At 38.0% G+C, this 19,544-nt stretch overlaps 1 protein-coding gene across 14 annotated transcripts in view; it reads left to right on the top strand.

Annotated features, from left to right (window-relative positions):
- The window catches only part of LTBP1 (latent transforming growth factor beta binding protein 1), a 186,544-nt gene that overhangs the window by 67,470 nt on the left and 99,530 nt on the right, over positions 1–19,544 (top strand). For 11 of the 14 annotated variants that reach the window (XM_040058399.2, XM_040058401.2, XM_040058400.2 and 8 more), the window contains 2 exons: positions 14,160–14,384; positions 17,622–17,899. In XM_040058399.2, coding sequence (XP_039914333.1) covers positions 14,160–14,384; positions 17,622–17,899 — 503 coding nt within the window. The remainder of the gene's footprint in view (positions 1–14,159; positions 14,385–17,621; positions 17,900–19,544) is intronic. The other 3 variants (XM_040058404.2, XM_040058408.2, XM_040058410.2) reach the window with 1 other exon arrangement.

Below are 19,544 nucleotides of genomic sequence, written 5' to 3' on the forward strand. Positions count from 1 at the left end.
TCCAGGGATGCGGCATCCACAGCTTCTCTGGGCAACCTGTGCCAGTGCCTCACCGCAGTCGCAGTAGGGAATTTCTTCCCCTATCTGTAAACCCACCCTCTTTCAATTTAAAGCCACGCCCCCTTGTCCTGTCCATGCCCATGTAAAAAGTCCCTCTACAGCTGTTTTGTCAGCCTCCTTTAGATGCTGGAGGGCTGCTGTGAGGTCACCTTGAAGTCTTCTCCCGGTGAACCTGGTGTCTTAAGTAAAAATGTATCAGGTCCTTCATATTTAATCGTAAGTTCTGAAACTTTCAGCATGGATCACAGTGTGACCTGGATATTCTGTACCCTATTGCAATAATGCTCAAATTATGTTGCTTCTTGAATTTTGGCACCTTTCATATTGGAATTTTCTGTCAAAAAATTTTCCAGCTTTACTGTGTTGACTCTCTGTAAATGTTTTTAGATAATTGAGGTTGTCCAGAAGTTTCCAATTACGTATAGAACAAAACTTCCAAGAAGCAGCAGAAGCATTTTGCTCAAATTTTATTTGGTCTTCTGTTGAAATCAGTGAAAGAAAATTTGACCAATATATTTTTAAAAAATAGGTTATTCAAAGGAAATTTAGTAAGACTCACTATGTAATTATTATTCTAACAGAATTTCCTATCTAGAAAAGAGTTTAGTAAGCATTATTATTTAGAATTGTGAAAATTTAAAGTAGTTATTTTACAAAGTGTTGACAGAATTCCTGAATTTTATTCAGAACTATTTGATCATGAATTACTGTTAGGGTTGTAGGAGTTAGCATTGCTTTTCATTCAAGCGCTTCAGACATAGTCAAAGAGTAGTGTTGGTTAAAAATGGCAATTACCTGTGAGCAAGACTGCCTTTATCTGTAGTTTACATGTGACGGAAAGTACCAAGAGAAATGATCGGTGTTTTCTGGCTACCATTTGGTACTAAAGTTGTCAGTTCTTTGCTCCATATGATACATACTGCTCATGTCCTACTGCACTGAAGAGGAACTGTAAGACTGATATTTGAGGAGGATTTTATAATATCCTGTTGGTGAAAAGGCGTACTTTAAATAGTATTGGAAAGCTAATTTGATGACATGTAAAGGTATATAAAATACCAGTGTCTTGTGGAAATCTTTGTGTAGATTTGTGCAAAATTTACAGTCACAGTCTCTTCTGGTAGCTTGTGAGGTACACACTGCTCATTTTTTTTACCCATTACACTTTACTCTTTTGTTTTACTGGGTTTAGTAAGAGCTGCCAGAAAGAGGTAGCATGTTTGAAGTGACACTTCCTTCTCTGTTTTGAAGTGATGTTTGCTGTTTGGTGAAGAGTGTCAGCCTGCGCAGGCAACCCATCATGTATGACCTGTGTAACTCTGCCCCAGCAAAACACTCTTCCTGTGGCTTCATTTGAGATGTAGCAGATAAACCATGTGGAGGATTTAAAATAATTGCTAACACATGTCATGCAGAGTTTTTTAAAATTTCTTTTGTTAAAAATAAGTGAGAAGTGATTTCGTTTTAATAATTTTATTTTCAACTTTGTCTTCCATCAGTCAAACTTATTGAAGAGAAGCTTATTTCTGGAATTACTTGTTAGCTCAAGAGCAGCATTTGATAATTCATAGCTTGTTTTTAGTAAATATTCTCTGTGGGTAAGAATGAAGTGTTACTGTGAAATATCCTCGAGTTTTGCACTTAAACTTGCAAATATGAAGAAATTGTGATGCAAGAACTTTATTATTCCTTTAGTATTATCACCTTTGTCCTTTTACTGTCTCTGGTAGCTACCTTGTAGCCTTATTTGGTAAAAGCTTTGTTTCTACTGCTCTTGCAGTAATTCTAGTTTGTGCCTTGTCAGGCTTTGTTGGTTAATGCTTTTTTTCGCTGCCAGATGAAATATTATTTCCTTTAATAGACACGTGAAAATTTCAGAATTCTTGGACAACTTGGCTAAAGGAATAACTTTTTAAGCTTTTTTCAACAGTAGTCAAAAGTTGGTCAGTCTGTCAGTGTATGTGTCTCAGGAAAAAAAAAAAAACTTAAGAAAAGGACATTAGGATTTATCCACTACTTTACCTGATAATTTGAAATTTAATCTGTACAAATGATTACTATGCTAGACATACTCATGCAGCAAGATTGTAATAGCTATAGCAAAATGAAGGTCAAGTATTTTTCCTCAGACAGTGAACTGAGTAGGCAAAATAATGACAAATAACGGCGGGACTATTATTATAAATTAGTCTTTGCCTTATGGAAGATACTAGGAAAAAGGTATTTCCTAGCCTGAAGAGCCAATGCAAAGTTATTTGGGAGGAACCAATTATGACCATCAGTTCAAAAGACATTTATTTTTTCCAATCTCCCTTTGTTCTATAAATAAATCTGAGCTGACAGCAGAATGCATTAATTTACTTACTCCAGTCCAGGTAGTATAGTATAGACTTTTCCAATCTGAAATACTAGTGCACTACAATTCTATCCTGTAATGTAAGTGTACCATTCTATAGGCTGAGCAAAGCTCAGGGTTTTAATGCATTTTCAATTATGGGCCTCCAGTGCTCAAATTACAAAGAAAAATTGTATTTTAATGATTTTGTTGTTTTTAATATCCACATCTGTTCAAAAAGAATTATTTCTTTCCCCCATGTATTTATCAGAACTTGTCATCAACAAATAATTCTGTTTTCTGCCACAGGACTTACAGTATCTGTGAACTCTTTCTTCATAATCTTAAACTAATTATTCAAAGTTGACATCTTTACCTCAGATTCCAGTGGAGACCGGTTGCTAATTTATAGAAAAGAGGTTGTTCCGTTAGATGACTTTAATGAGGTTGAACTCCTCATTGAACTTGTTTCCACTTCCTTGCTCACCTTAAAGACTTCAGGCCATCACTATTAAACAAAAGTCCATCTGCTCTCAAGGTACTCCCCAAACCGTCTATTACAGAGAACGCAGTTTTGGATGTGCAGTCATAGGAAAAACCACAAATGGAAATGGTACAAAATCCACACCTGCAGTCATTCAAAAACACGTGGAGTACGTTTCCCTCAAAGTTAAAGCAAAACAGAACACAAAGCTAAAATGCATAATTTATTTTACTGTATATGGTTTTAATTTATAGAGATTAGTTTATGTACGTCTGACCTGAAGTACTGTATATAGCAAGCTAAGAGTGCATTTATTTGAATGATTGCATTGTTACATATTCATGTAAACACATTACCTTGTACAGCTATAACTGTTATTGCTAAACTAAACGTCTTTGCACATACCTCAGTGCAGATCAAGTGTATGCCAACTTTGGCTTAAGAAAGACATTTCCTCTAAATTATGCAAGTACAGAAGAAAGGGTTTGAAAATTTTCTCTACATGTTAAAATATGGCACTTATCATTAGTAGAGTTCTTAGCAAATGGGTTTGTATTTAATGGGTCCTCCTGGGCTTAGCACAGGCAGAAGGAAGCAAGCAACTATCTCTGCTCTGTTGATCAGTCTTTCCCCATTCAGCCTTTCTTCTTGTTCTGTTTTTTTATTCTGCTCCAGATAATTCTCATCTCTGTGCCTGTGTAGTCTGTATAGTGTTCAACTATCCATTCCACCTGTAATTAGCTCTTAGATTTGAGTATCAGTGTAATTGAGACATATTTTGTGGAGACATAGAGGCACTGGGGTTCCTGGATTTTTCTTTTGGAACATGAACTTTGTCTTTATTATGTATACACTTAAATTCAGTGAGTTTTCTATATATTCATAAAAGCCTGTCAAGAGTGTGGACCATGAACTTTCAACCAGGGATTTATGAATGTGAATCAAGTTGAAGTCTATGGGAGCTGCAAACTCTTTTTTTTGTTTCCACTTATCTCTTGTGAAGTCTTGAGGGATGCTAGTCAATGAATAGAAGGAAAATTGGATATTTTCTGATTGCACAGGAAGAGGACTGACTTCTAAGAACCCAAACAGCATATTTCTCATCTATATTTTATTCATCTAAATAATTTGTTAATTTCTCATTTTGGTTGTATTTACAATTTAATTTAAAGATGTTAAGATGAGCTATTAAATCACATTTTTGTATTTGATATTACTCAGATATATCAAGTATTTATTATATATAAGGGAATTTTTAGCGACTGTTCATCTCATAATTCAGAAATGAATTCTTTGACTTCTCCCTGAGAGGGACTGCCTCTGTCCATAGGATGTATAGGGCAGTGGTCTCCAAACTTTCTTGATTGCACATTCCTATCAGTAAAATATTTTTGAACACTCTCTCTAGTATGTATATATTCATAAATTTGTACACCTGCTACTGTATATATCATCTAATTGTCCATTATAAAGCATAGATAAAATAGAAAGTAAAAATGGATGAGAAAAAGACTAAGTGAACTCTTTTGAAAACTCATTTTATTTATAAATGATGAAAAATGTAGGTCTTCCCTGCATCCCAGTACAGTTTCTGGCACAGTGTGTGGGATGAGCACACCCTGCTTTGGAAACTGCTGGTATAGGTAAACAGGGAAGACGAACTTCCTAACATAAGCTGTAATACTGCCTTTCTGGAGTTAATGTGTCCATTGCATCTCTCTAACTTGTGTTTGAATATATTAAATTCAGTCTGTGTTGTTGGATGCCATAAATGTAGCTGCTAGCACATCTTCCATCTGACCAGATTAATACAGAAAGCCTGTTGTGACAAGGGGGAAAAGGGATTTTCTCATACTTGTACACATTTCAGCGTGCAGCATTGGGTACGTGTCCTGGGGTGACTTTTTGATGTTTGTATCCCCAGCTGTCTGTTCTGTTTATGCTGTATGTTAAGTTTTGTACCTTTAAGACTAAGTAACCCCTGATAAGCAACAGCTGTGTTAATTAACCAATACAGCCTTGCCCCTGATGAGTGTTAGTTATATAGCTGTTATAGTTATACATGGTGGTGTGAAGCTTCTCAATGGGATTGTACACAGCTCAGGGGAATTTGGTGCATGGTGCTTGGAGCTGGACATGACCAGGCAGAGCATTGATTGTGTTTTTAGGTTTACACAGCTTCTGCAACAATTTATACATCTATTATGGTTACAAGAACCCCAGTGAGTGGTGAAGTTGTGTGTTTTTTAATGAATTTCCAACGGTACAATCTCTGCAAAGTAACCTTTATCCTTCCTATTCACTAGCAGTGACTCTTCCCCTTTTTCAGAATTCCAGGATTTGAGTCTCTAGCTTTTCACTGGTCTCCTATGACCTAATTTATTACTCAAACTCTGAACAATATCCATCCCATTCTCACATTGTATCACCAAGGTCAACTCCCTAGAAAACTTTCCAATTTCTTGTGATGTAGCCAGTGCCAGAAAATCATAGCCTGTGTTTTTCATGTTTAACTCTTCCATGAATGCCTGGATTATGAGCTTTGTATATTTGTATGCTAATGAACATCCACTTTAAAGAGTCTGTTCTTGTTTTATTCTTGTGTGTGGTGTCCTGTTTTGAGGAGGCTGAAATCTGATCGCCCCCCCTTTGACCTAAACCTAAAACTCTTCCCCTAAAATACATGTTAAAACCCACAGCCCTGCCCCTGTTCGCCCTCTTCATCTTCACCCTTCTTTGCTCTCACCCCTCCCCAGCCTGGGGTAGGGGGGAATAAATGGATTCTCGTGCTTACAACAAACTTGTCTCGTCTGTTTCCCTGCCGGTGGTTGTAACCTCCCTGGATGATGGTCACTGCTGCCTCACCACGCAATACTTGTAGATGTTTTTACATCAAAATGAGCACTGTGGTAAGGCTACAGTAATCAGAGGCCAGTCTCTCCTGATGTTTGGAATTTTTTGTAATGGCTACGGTTTTTGTGGCTTTTCTTTTTCTATTTTAAACATTATTTTGATTTTGGAGGATGTCTTGTGGTATGGTGGGATGCAGTAGATCAGTGTTTATAGACCATTTGGATCTAAGTTTGGGGGTTTATCTGGCTCACCAAACCACACCAAGATACCTCAGTCAAGAGCGTAGTTGTGAGTGGGTGATTGGATGGCAAGTTAGCCTGTGGATATCCTTGCGGGCCTGCTGGGCCAGCCTGTCTTCACTGGCACACCAGGAAACCTCAGATAACAGCACTCCTAACTTGTGTGGCTCAAGAAGGCACAGAAGGTTAAATGGGGATGAATCTCAGCTGTTGTGGTTTAACTCCATCCAGCAACCAACTACCTACCGCACAGCCACTCACTTCCTCATCATCAGGACTGGGGAGAGAATCGTGAGGGTAAAAGCTGGAAAATTCTTGGGCCGAGATAGAGTACTTTAATAGAGAAAGCAGAAAGCCATGCATGCATGCAAGCAAAGTAAAAGTAGGAATTAATTCACTGTTCCTGTGGGCAGGCAAGTGTTCAGTAGGGCCTCATCACATATAACAGTGACTTGGGAAGACAAATACCATCATTCTGAATGTCCCTCCCTTCCTTCTTCCTCCCCTCAGCTTTTTGTACTGAGCAGGATGTCATATGGTCCAGAATATTCCTTTGGTCATTTGGGGTCACCAGTCCTGGCTGTATCTCCTGTGAATTTCCCATGCATCCCTAACCTCTTTGCCAGTGTGGAACTACACAAAGAAGAAAAAGGCCTTGGCTCTGTGTAAGCTCTGCTCAGCAATAACAACATCTCTACATTATCAACACTGTGGTCAGCACAAACCCAAACCACAGCCCTGTACCAGCCACTGTGAAGAAAATTAATGCCTCCCCAGCTGAATCCAGCACATCAACTTGAATATCTATTATTCAGTTGCTGGAAGTTGTAAGGATGCTGTTGTCCCTGGCCAATGTCAGCTTTACTACTTCTGTGGTCTTCAGAGGCTTTGCACAACAGAAGCATGCCCCGTGTTTCTCAGAACGTGTTGCTGTTTTGTCTGATGGTTATCAAGTAGTTAGGTTTCTAGGAGGGGCTCTTTTCTCTGCCTTATGCTACTGGCTGTTATTCCAGGTGAGAGTCCAGTGCTTTTTTGGGGAATAGCCTAATAGGATAATAGGTGTCAGAGCAGAGAACCGGCTCACTGACTGCTTCAGATTCTAACAGTGCATGAGCAATGCCAGCCTAGTGTCATTATGGTCAAATTACTCTTTAATCCTGTTGTTCTTAAAGGTGGGTAAGGCTGTTCAGCTGGCACCTGAAGGGAAGAGTATAGTCTGGAAGGATCCTGTAGCAATAGAGATGCTTGCTGTTCGTTGTTAACCTGTCCTTCTGTTGAACTTTTGTTCTATAGAAAATGGATATGTTTCAACATTAACTAATACATGCTATTATTACTCATGCTCAGGCACATGAAACACTAGACAGAAGGGCAAGTATAAAAACCCTGGGAAGGGTAGTTTTCATTTGGCACTGTGCACCTTGATGTCAGTATTCCTACTTCGACGATGGCAACTAAGAAGTTACTCTGGACTGCTTAAGTTGTTACCTAACAAGTTTTTATGCTGCAGCACACTTGTTTTAAGCAAAGGTGCTAATTTGTTACCCCCTCAAAGCCTGCTTTTCCTAGTTATTTTCTTTCTGAGGAAAATAAATATCAGTACACTAGAAGTCCAAAGAAATGTCTGGAGTAGCTTTTTTATATGTGTTAGCATCATTATCAAAGGTCTGACCCTGGCCATTTGTAAAGTGTTAATTCCTGATAAACAGTAACTGGTGGGGTTTTGTTTTTCTTAGTATACTAAGTCTAAGTTTTGTAATATAGTCAGTATATCAGAGTGATGTCTAATAAAGTCAATAAATTCACCACCTATGAGAATGTAGGAGTGACTCAGATGACTCCTTAGCAGTCTGTCTCCTTGCCTCCCAAAACAGTGTCATCACTGAATCATCTCAAATACTGAGAATATTTGAAGCAGAGTTAGCAAAGATTGACTTAAGCATCATGCCTGTTAGTAGGAATCCTCCTGTCAATCATTTTGCAACTACCATAAATTTTGCCATACCCTTTCTATATTGAGTAAGCACAACTTTAGGCCATTTTCCATGCCACAGCATACATTGTAATTTTTTTTTGATAGTATTTGAATATTCTAAGACTGTTTTTCATACATCCTTTTTTTTCCAGAGTGTAACAGTAAGAGTTTTATTGGTGGCTGTTGGTCAGATGGTGATCATCTGGTCAGATGGTATGTCAGGCACCACACAACAGGTCTATGGTGCATTTGACACATCTGAAGATTGATGGCTTATCGCATGAGTTTGGAAAGATGTGATACAGCGCCAATGAGACTCCCATCCCATTGGGACCCACAATGAGAGATGAATGAAATACCTGGGGATGTACTGGATGGTTGACTGTGTACGTGTTTTCAGGTTGTCAACATCCAACTTTTCTTCCTGAGGTGTTTTAAAGTAGTGATTTTAAAACTGAGGAAGTCAGATGAGTAGTACAGTGAAATGATTTAGTGCATGTTCATTCTGGATTTCTTGCTGATCATGATGCTTGGTCAAAAATGTATATTTCTCTATAACATATTGCGGTCTTATCCCTTATGATCTGAACTTGCTGCCCAAATTTCAGTATCAGGATGTTCCATAGTTGACTAAGGATGCTCCATTAGCTCCAGAAAACATGCATGATCCAGACTGGAATAACACCACAAAGCTTGCTTATTTTGGCAGTAATTTGGTTTGCTTATCTGGTTAAATAGCAGTATTTATGATCCTGTTCCCAAGTGGGGGTGTGTTACATTTTTAAAGATCCCTTGGTAATAATAGTTTAAAAGTATAAGGCAAATTCTGATGAAGTCAGTAACCATGTTAATTTGCAATAACTGAGAGTCCAGTTTAGTAGCTGTGTGTTTTATCATACAATTAGGTTCGAGCTAGGTTCCCGTTCAGAATATTTCCCTGTGGTGTTACAGATGTCACGTCTTTCCAGAAGAAACATCTCAAGTGCCTTCGGAATCATGTTCTTGTAACTAGGCCAGTCACTGGAGCAGGGCATCACTTCACCGTTTTCAGTGGTGTTACAGAGATGTTTGCAAAAAAAATAATTCTTACATCTGGTGCTGGAGGCCTTGCTATCAGATCTACCTTTTAAAATTCCTTTTTGTTGTTGCAATGAAATGTTTATTTTAAAAGTTGTCAAAACACAAACATTAAGATAAATTCAGAAGTGGATGCAGAGGTGTTACGCTTTTACGGCCCCATAAAGATTTTCTTTTCTCCCTTTGTGTCCCAAAGCACAAGTTTTTGATATCAAGATTATCTGAATGCTACTAAAGTAACCAAATAATTAATTTGTTTTTTAATTTTCAACTTCTTTACGTAACACCTCTGCATTACAACCAGAAATCTGAAGAGAAAAGAGTCTAGGGTGAATTAGTTAGAAACTTGAGGTACCACAAGTTAAGAGTAAAAGGGAAAAAAAGTCGGGAAGAGTCTAAACCAGAGGGATAGCATCACTACTGTAGTTCACGCCTCTGTGTCTTTTGTGAGTTACTGTAAGACTTGCTGCAATTAGAAAGTAGAAATAATTTTAGAGCAATTTTGCATGTCTGTATATGGCATCTCTGGGTTTCAACTTTTACCTCAAACTCGTGGTGTTTTAGAGCACTGTATTATAAGAATGTTGCGTATGGCGGTGTGACAGTTCATGTTCAGTAGGTCTGCGTGCGAGTAGAGCCCTGTGCTTTCTGTGTGCTTAGTTACAGGGTGGATGAAGGATGCCCAAACAGCTGGGGGGCATGTAGTAATGCTGGATAACTATAGCACTTGGAGACAAAATTAATCTGTTCTTTGTGATGCATCCAGTGGAAATACTGTAATCTAAACGTGCAGTTCAAGGTTTTCCTTGGCGAGCCTGTTGGCGTGATTGAATAGTGCTTACGCTTGAATTGTTGATTGTGAGTGGAAAAGGCAAAGAGTGGGGAGGGAAACTCGTATGTTCCCTGAGGTGTAAAAGAAAAGGAATTTGGAGAGTCTGATGAGGAACGGTTCAAAACCCATCTTCATTTTCTCTAACACTGTTACAGGAAGGGAGTTTCCTTCCGTCCTAAGGGCTTGTTTGGGTAAGCATGGGCTATTTTTTAAGGATTAGGAGGATTTAGGTGCTTGGAATTTCAAATTGTTACACACTGTTTTGATTAAATGAAAACATTTGGACTTGACTAAATTAGTTTATCTGGAGCTGTTTGAGGTTGCTTGAGTATTGAAAACAAATTAGATTATGTAATTACATGAACAAACTGTATTTATCAGTGGTTTCCAGCTGCCTTGTTGATGATTTCATGCCCTCTACTAGTGTTTCCAACCCATGGCTGTGGCAGCTTTGTTGGAATTCATCTTGCAAATGTTCTTTTTCTATGCATTGACCCTACTTCAGAGACTCCCTATGGGGGCATCTTGATGCACCTTCTCTGCTTGGCTCATTTTGAGCTGTGGTACCCATCAAGCTTTGCCAGGCTGGAAGGAGTTAAGGCTTTTGGATGCCTGAGGAATCAAAGCTTGCTATGACCTATTAAATGCCCAAGGATGGGAAGAATACTAAAAATGTTTGTATTTTCTTAAACCTGTCTCCGCATTTCTGAAGAATGTGTGTTCATTTATAGTAAAGAGTAATTAAGTTTACTCAATCATATATTGGATGTTCCTTAAGAGACCATTGAGAGATATAGCTTACAGTAGACCCAAGTGAGGAAATATATTATTAGTTCCTTTGCTTTGTTTGTAAGATACCCACATGTGAACTGAAATTTCTTCTCACCTTATGCAGACCTATTTTCACATTTTTATCAAGGTCTGAGCTAGAGGATTTCACTCCATAATGGTGGATGCTTTTATTTCTTCTGTTTTTTTTTTTTCTTTTCAAAAGAAATGGTAACAGCCCGGTGAGAATCAGGCTTCAATGGAACAATTTTCTGAATGCCAGATGAGAACTTATGTGCAAACCCAGCATCTTCAAATGGTCTCTTCCAGAAAGCATGGGTCTGGTTTTTGTCAGGAATGTCCCCTATGCCTCTGGCAGTATTCTGCCATTCTGTTTAGGTTCTTTAGCTTCAATGACAAGACAAAACAAAGCAAAAAACTTAGAGGAGAGGTTGAGCTGTTCAGACATACCTTGGCTTTTTGTCCTGTTTCTATCTTAAGTGGTACTTTCCCTGGGGCTCTTTGGTCTTCTTAAACAGAGATTCCCAGAGCCCTGTCAAGGAGAAGCAGTGGTTCCTCCTCTGCCTTTTTGAAGGCTTATGCTCCTCCAGCTCACTTTTCTCAAATGGTCTGTGTATAATTCCAGTTCCGGTAAAGTTGTGTGCCTGTGATTTCCAGCACCAGTGTCATAATCAAATGCAGCCCCTTCTCAGGGACATAAATTACCTGAGGAAATAATGCAACAATGTGTGCTGCTCACACCTGTTTAAAATAATCAGAAATTTTATTTCAATATGGTGTCAGTTTTTTCTTTATTTTTTTATTTCGTCTTTTGTTTTGAGGTTGGGGTTTTTTGTAAGTTCTCATAATATTTACTGTTTGAGATTGTAAAGTTTTCAGTTTAGTCTGGAGATTACATCCTATTTGGTTTTGCATGGCTGATTTCAACTTACATAATTCAGAATTCTTATTACAGAACTTTATATTCTCGGAATGGGTTTCGTGTATTCCCCCTTAAACTTCCTTCCTCATACATTAGGCCAGAGATGTAAATCAGTATCAGTTAACTGAGTGATTTGCACCATATGATAGTGTGGGCAGCTTGGAATTTTTATTTTCTGTTATGTTTAAGTACCGAGGCATTAAATATTCTCAATTATTTACCTCCTACTAGACCTTTTAGTGTCATTTGTTTACACTTATTTGCACAAATTATTTGGGTGGATATCCAAAGCAAACAGTTATGAGGAGGAGCATGAACCAACTCTTTTCTGTTTTTAGCACCAACTTTTTGCTCAAAAACAAAGCTTTTCATGTGCCTATTCATTCATAACCCACCAGATTCCTGCAGGAGAGGAACACGTGAAGAGTGCCTGGTGGTGCAGATACCCATGCAACTTGGTCTTCTAGATGTCAGTTGCTTTATAAGAACAGTAGCACAGAAGAAATTAATTTGGGTGGAAATTCTGGATATATTTATGTTGTCTAAAAGATGGATTTTGCATGTTACCTTGTTGCCTTGACCGTGGAGAGAGAGGGAAGAAAATCTGTAGAGTAGACATCTTGCACTCAAGGAATTTCGCAGCGAAACTGTTTTTGTTTGCCTTCATTTCACTATGCTTCTTTCAAACACCAAACTGCTCCCACCTTTATGGTGTTTCACACTATTTCACGGTGTGATTTTACTTTGCAAGAAAACCACCTTGGTGTTCAGGCACATCTTTAAAAGCACTAATATTCTTTGTATGTTGTCTCTGTTACAGTGCAGCCATGTGTTTGTGGCTGCTAAGGAAGAAATGGTACCAGAGAGAGAGAGGTGTGTCTATCTGTCATGCTTTAGTTACTGCTGTCAGCCCCTCTTCATTTTGCCCTGAAGTAACAGCAGTTGTGTAAGGATGTCTTTTATATGCTCAGATAAAGTCCCAACCCTTGTTGGGACCCAAAACATAAGGCTTGTCCTGTCATGGGTAGCCCTCCAAGATTGACTAGGACCATTAGCACAAGGCTACAGCTTGAAGTACTTTCAGTCAGTTTATATTAAATGTAAATATAAGATTAGACAAGAAAATTATTAAATCCACTTTTGCAGAGCACAGTGAAAAAAAACAATTCTGGCAGTTTGCATTGTGCGTGGACCTATCTGGCAATGAGGCCGTTCCAGACCCTGTCCAGGCAGTGTTAGGGTGCTCTGTGATGAGCTGGGCTGAGTGCGCTGTTTCTTGGGTGTGTTTTCTGGGCCAAGGGAGTTACACAGCTGGGTTAGAACTCCTCGGGCTGCTGAGTGTTTTAGTTTGTCTTCTTGCAGCGCATAACACACAGGTTCCTTTTCCAGCACTGGCCTTCTATGGTATTCATCACGGTAATAGCCTGTGGCTGTCCAGGGGTCACAGCAATTGCAATAATGAGCACTAGGTTCTTAATTACCTTGTGTTATCTACAGTTTGTCATTTTTGTTGTAATTCATTACAGACTAAGCAATACCAATCAAGCAAAATGCCATGATCACTCTAAAGGTTCCCATTTTTTAAAGTCAGAATCTTATCTTAACTCCGACTAACAGATACTGAACTCTGTTTCTCAATACCATTTGAATCCTGACAAAAATGACCTTCATTTGTCTTGAACAAAAACTTGAGGTATTTTTCCTCTTGTTTTCACATCACTTAGTTCTTGAAAATTCTGACAGCTCATTTACATTGTGATTGATTGGGGTCCCACTTTATATTTTTGGAAACCATGCCTCTTACTGCATGTATCTCTGAGTTGAGAAATATTTTTCATTTGATGTTGACATTTTTCATTTTTCATCTGATAAGTTATACTGCTGTAAATGTGCAAGTGTTAGCTGGCACAGAAATAATTACCCTTGTCTTTATATTGGAGTCACAAGGTTTTAATGCTTTGGAGTTTGTCTATGAAATCATTTTGGTAGAATCTCTTGATATTTTTATGATCTTCATGGGTGGATACAAATTAATTTATTTTATCTGAGAAATAAATGTTAAGCAAAAATCTAGATCCTCTACAAGAAATAGTTTTCTAGAGAACAACCAAGGCTTAAAGTCAAAATGGAAAATTTGTCCCCAGTACTTTCTGTTCTTGGGTGAGTTTTTTTGCAGACTTCCAGGAAAGGGTAAGTAGTCCAGGATTTTCAGAAACAAGAGGCTAGCAAATAAGAGTATTTGTACTGAAGTGTGAATAAGAGATGTAGCCGAATAACATATTAATTTAATGTCTTGATTAATAGCATCAGAAATAGAATAGCTGGGCTATCTGAGGGAAGAACTGCTTTCTCTATGTGTCATGGAGAGAAGATACGAACAAGGCAGAGGTCAGAGATCACAAGGAGGGGAAGTGGTTCTACCACAAAGCAGTTACAAGTGCATGTCAGATGGGTAGTCCTTCTTCAGATGTCTGAATGAAGAATTAAGCTCTCCAGCCCCATTCCTTTCTTCTTCAACTTGTGTGTGATATGTGGCCAGATAATACTAAAGCTAAAATCATTAACAAAATTTTTATTTCTGTTTTCATTTCAGTTATTTGCCACCTTCCATGCATGAATGGAGGCCAGTGTAGTTCTAGAGATAAGTGCCAGTGCCCTCCTAATTACACTGGTAAACTCTGTCAGATTCCTGTGCAGACTGCCAGTTCTCCAAAACTCTACCATCACCAACAACAGGTGAACAAGGCTGTAGGATCACAAGTTATCCACTCTACTCATACTTTACCACTGACAATGTCTGGACAGCAAGGTGTAAAAGGTAACTTCTTTCTTGATAGATATTTTTAACTTGTTGGTTTTAACAAATTATTTTGGGTATTCAACCAGTAACAAGAGTGCTACATCTACATGTATTGAATATTGACACCACAACTTGAATCATGAGCTCACCAGAATGTTCACTGGGACATATTTTGCTCAATGACTGAAATAATAAAAAATAGCTGTGTTATTGAAAAGAGTCTGTAGGTAAATTTACTTTGCTTTATGGTAGAATTTAATGCAAATTGCAGAGTCAAGGGATAATGCAGGGAGTTTCTTCCAGAAGTGTAGACCTGTTCAAAATGACAATGATTGTGGTTGAACAGAGTCCATAAATTGCAGTATAACTGACAGGGAGTTGCAAGGGATTCCATGGTTACTAGTAAGGGAAGAGACTGTGCTTTTCAACATACAAAAATTTAAATCTGATGTGAAACTAAATATACAAGCTGTGTTTACTTACATGATTTGATAGAGTCTTATAAATTAATTTTGTGATGAACTTCTTAGTGTAGATAGGCCATTATGTGATCCACTTAAATAGAACATTCCTTCCAGGTCAGATAACAATATTAAAAACAACAACAACAACAAAAACAAACCACACCAAGAAACCCCTAGGGTTTTCCTACTGCTAATGCTGTGAAGAAGACATAAGAAAAAAGGAAACCTGTGATGTTAATCAAATCTTCCCAGTCAAAGAAAGTTCATTCAGCTTCAGATTACTGTATCCTCTAATACTTTTGTCATGAGGTGAAAATTTCTGATGACTTTGAAGAGAAGTGTTGAATTTATTTCTTAAGTGTCCTATGAGTCTAGGTAGAATTTTATCTGGGTGAGATCTTGCCCATATAAAGTGATGCCTGCAACTCAGATTCTCAACATATGACCTAATATGAATTTTGTTGGCTTGTTTGAATTGCCAAACTGGTTTTTGGCCAAGGGTAATTTTAAAATTACCTCTCCAAGGTTGGTATCTATGAATAAAAAGAAAATATATAGGGAAAGATGTGAGGAGGCTCCGTTACTGGGAAATAGTTTCTGAATAACTTTGCTAAAAAAAATTATGATAAATATAATCTAAAGTAGTAATTCTGTATTCAGAGGGACATAGCTGTGAATGAGCTGTTGATAGTATCCTGAAAATGCAATGGTTTATAAGTACTTTTGAGTATCTCCTCCATTGAATGAAGAGAATATAATTACCTAAACATTTAGCAGAGCATCAGTTTATTTCTCTGCCTATGTAATTCCAGATGAAATAATTTTAGACAATACAGTGGACCACAACCCCCAAATTTTTAAGACATAGCTATTCTTCAGATTCTCTCCTAAACTGCACAATAAGTTTCTCATTGCTAAAGAGTCTGATCTCTTGAATATTTTTTTCCTGACCTTCAAATCCTCATAGGAATCATAAGTAGTCACAATGCCTTTTCTTCTCTTTACGTGTCCAAATGAGGATGTTGGATTGTTGAGAGAGCAATATTTTATTTCTTTAAAGGAAAGAATAAAACAATTCATCCTGAAATGGCTGGCAGAAATAAAAATGAGCACATCTAGGCACTGATCCAAGACCTGGAGAGGATTGTGATAATAATACTGCATGGGAGAACCCAGCCTAAATTTGATGTTTTCAGCATCTGAACATCTCTGGATGCCTTGAGACACTAAAGCAGAGAAATTCAGTGATTTCTTTTGAGGACTAATACATTTTTTAGATTTAGCAGCCAGAGAAACTAGTTGAAGGGATCCGTCTTCATACATAAAAATGTTGGGGTGAGTTTTGTGCTTTTTACAGACAGACTACGCTGTCTTGTCTTGCCCTCCAAACCCAGTAACAGCCTGGAAAGGACTTCACTGCTTGGAACATGGACGTGCTCCCCTGTGGGTTTGCCTCTAGCAGACATTTTGCCTGTGGGTTGTTTTCTGCTACAGGCAAGATCTTTACTCTGCAGCCATGTTTTGCTTTCTACCATCTTATTCCTGATGTTTCTGTTTGAGTTGAAAATTTTCATAAATGTAACACTGCGGTCAGTGTAAAAATAAGTCTGTTTCTTCTAAGGAATTCCTATGTGAGACCAGTTAATACTGGTAACGTGCCTAGGGAAATGAAAATAATGTCAAAAACCAAAAGCACTTTCTCCAAAATACTAGAATTTTAAAGTGACTCCAATAAATAAATGTGCCTCCTGAGGAGTGGAGCTGAGGATACCTAATCAGGTTCCAAAGAACAGTTCAAACTTCAGGAGACAAGGAGATAATCCAGAAGACTCATCAAGCCAGTGTGCATTATAGAGAAAGCTGTGTTAAATTATATTTTTTGGTTCTTGATGTTTGGAAGGAGTGCTACTTCAGATGGATTGTCTGGCCTCAAGTAGCCTGTGCAGTACTCACTGACACGAGAGGCCCAGCCTGACACAGAAAATGCTAACTTAGTTCTGCAGCTTACAAACTACTCAGCTTGTTACGCACCTCTCCTCCCTGCCCACCACAATAATAATTTCATTTGCTTTAAAGGGCATTTTGTGTTCCAGTGAAAAGAGGCTTAAGGGTCACAAGCACTTCTGTGCAGATTGTATTGACTGGAGGGTCTCAGTCTACATACCCAGACTTAAAACTACAACCATATTTAAAAACGGAAGTGTCTGAAAATCATTTCTTCCCCTTTATCTGCCAAACCCTGAATTCAAAGTTCAGCAAAGGGAGTGGTGATTTTAGATGGTTGAGATGCTGGCAACTCTTAGAGGGGCGAACTTGGGACTTGGCAGGTATATAAAGGTGAAGGGATGAAATCTGAAGCTTTTTCTCTGTTCCAGAGAAAGATGATGGATCTGAAAAAGAAAATAAAGCTTACTATATATCCAAAAATAACCTAGTAGAGTAGGAATTCTGGAACTTTGAATGGGATTCTTATTACACAGTATGACCACAAATATTAACGTCATACCAGCCAATTTGGACATCCATGTTTATGTAGCAGTCTTTACAATCCTATAATGTTGTTCTTTCCTCCATGAAGATTTCGTTTTCTTGCTTTGTTAATGAGACTCTGTGTTCTTCAAGCCTTCCCTCTAACCCCCAAATTTGGGCTTAATTTATATTTCAGTCACTTCAAGGCACTCTGTAAAAATTCTGATGTAAAAAAAAGAAATGTCTTAGAGGTGCCTAAGATATCTTCTTCACATATTTTATTACCAATTTCTCTTATGTGTTTTTCCTTCAATTATTTTAGTGAAGTTCCCTCCTAACATAGTGAATATCCATGTGAAACATCCCCCTGAAGCCTCAGTTCAGATCCATCAAGTGTCAAGGATTGACAGCACATCAACAGGACAAAAAGCGAAAGTACCTCAGCCAGTACATCCACAGGTCTCTTACCAAGGTCTTCCGTATCAGAAGGCCCAGAAAGGACATACAACTTACACAAATCAACAACCCATTCCTCATATGTTTCCTGTTTCAGTTAAAACTCAGCTTGGGCGCTGCTTTCAGGAGACTGTTGGGACACAGGTAAGAAATGTTTGCTAAGGCTTGTGAGACAAATAGCTTTAAAACTATTATAAAGGAAAAAAAAATCCAGCAATTGGAGGGAGAGGGCGCATTTGAAATTCTTTTCTGCAAGAAAATTATTTTGAGAATATAGCATTTTTATTAAGTAACATTTTTCTGCACCTCTTTCTCCTTCAAGCTAATGTCTTTATTTTCTGTGGACTTGGGTCCCTGACATTTTGATTTCAGTTATTTTATCCATAGCTTTTTCTTTCTGTCATGGAAATTCCTATTCGACAGCTTTATATGTTTTACAGTATTTTATGCTAATGTTTTGAATCTGTTGAAATGTGGCCATTGAACGGGGTAGAAAAATCACGAAAGCCAACTGAGTGTTTGCTAGAACATTAAAACCTTAGTTCACTTAAAAATACTATGTTCACATCACATTTCTCATGCGACTGTTCAAAATTGTGTATCTTCTTTCAATCCTGAAAGCATTTTAATAGCAACGCGTTTTTATATTTGCATACATCTTTGAATATATATATATAGAGAGAGAGATGATAAGGATATGTGAAAAGATTGCTAAGAAGCTCGTAAAATCCTGTTATTTATTGCTTATTACCTTTCTGAAATTTGGCTTTTCAGATCAAATGTCTTTAAGGTGAATGCGTGCCTCAGACTGAAATAATGTGTGAGGTTTCAGGAAAATCACTCGTTTTGGGAGGCAGTGTTAGAGAATAAGTATGTTGTTTTTCAGGCTAAAAAATACATTATGACTCTATCACTGAAGATCTGAATTTTAAGTTTATCACAAGGGTTGCTTTGCTTTTGGTCCTTCCAGTAATATGCACCCAAAGTTAGCCAATTTTCAAGCATCAAATACTGTATGTGTTTCCAGTATATTTCACAAATGCTTGTTAGATGTTGGCAGCAAATTTATCCTCACCCTTTGTTCCTAAGATGTAGGACTAGAGCAAAATGCCCTTTACAAGTGTTTCTTCTGGCTGTTTCTTCCAGCTGTCAGTGAATTTTTTTAAAGGCTCTTAAGCTGTGGGCAATCTCCGCCTTCCCCTCCCAAAAAACCAGAGACGAGACCTCACTCCTTTGCTCACAGATGGGCAAGGAGTTTGGAAAGGATCAGTAATGGGGAACAGACAAGTCGGATGCAGTCAGAAGCAGGGTGAAGGTGACATAGTTGTCAGATCCTAAGGTACTGAATCCCCCTCATCCCCACTACCACGGGCAGAATGTGGAACTTGAAATCAAAGTTCCTTAGTCTCAGTAACCTGCCATCTCTAATGAGTTGACATGAGGATGCTTTAAAGTCATTCATTCTGAAAAATGCAACGGGAAAAGTTAATTTAAATGCAATCACACTCCAAAAAAAATTTTTAGAAGACCAGAGTTAAGTTTGCATATGGTTAAAGGCTAGACTTTGCTAATTGTCAAATGATTGATTCGTTATCTACAGTGCTAATTTACACTGGTGAGTTTTTTGTGCTTGTCTGCTTTAAGTATAGCAAAACCTTCATTTTTTTTTTTTTCAACAAGTGTTGAAGCACATGGGAAGTTCATGGATTTTACATGAAAAAATGAAATAGGGCCTGTGTCAACCAACCATTTCTCTCTATTTCCTAAAAATGAGCAATCTAAGAAGCAT

Source organism: Hirundo rustica, chromosome 3, assembly GCF_015227805.2.
Source record: "Hirundo rustica isolate bHirRus1 chromosome 3, bHirRus1.pri.v3, whole genome shotgun sequence".
NCBI classification, from domain to species: domain Eukaryota; kingdom Metazoa; phylum Chordata; class Aves; order Passeriformes; family Hirundinidae; genus Hirundo; species Hirundo rustica.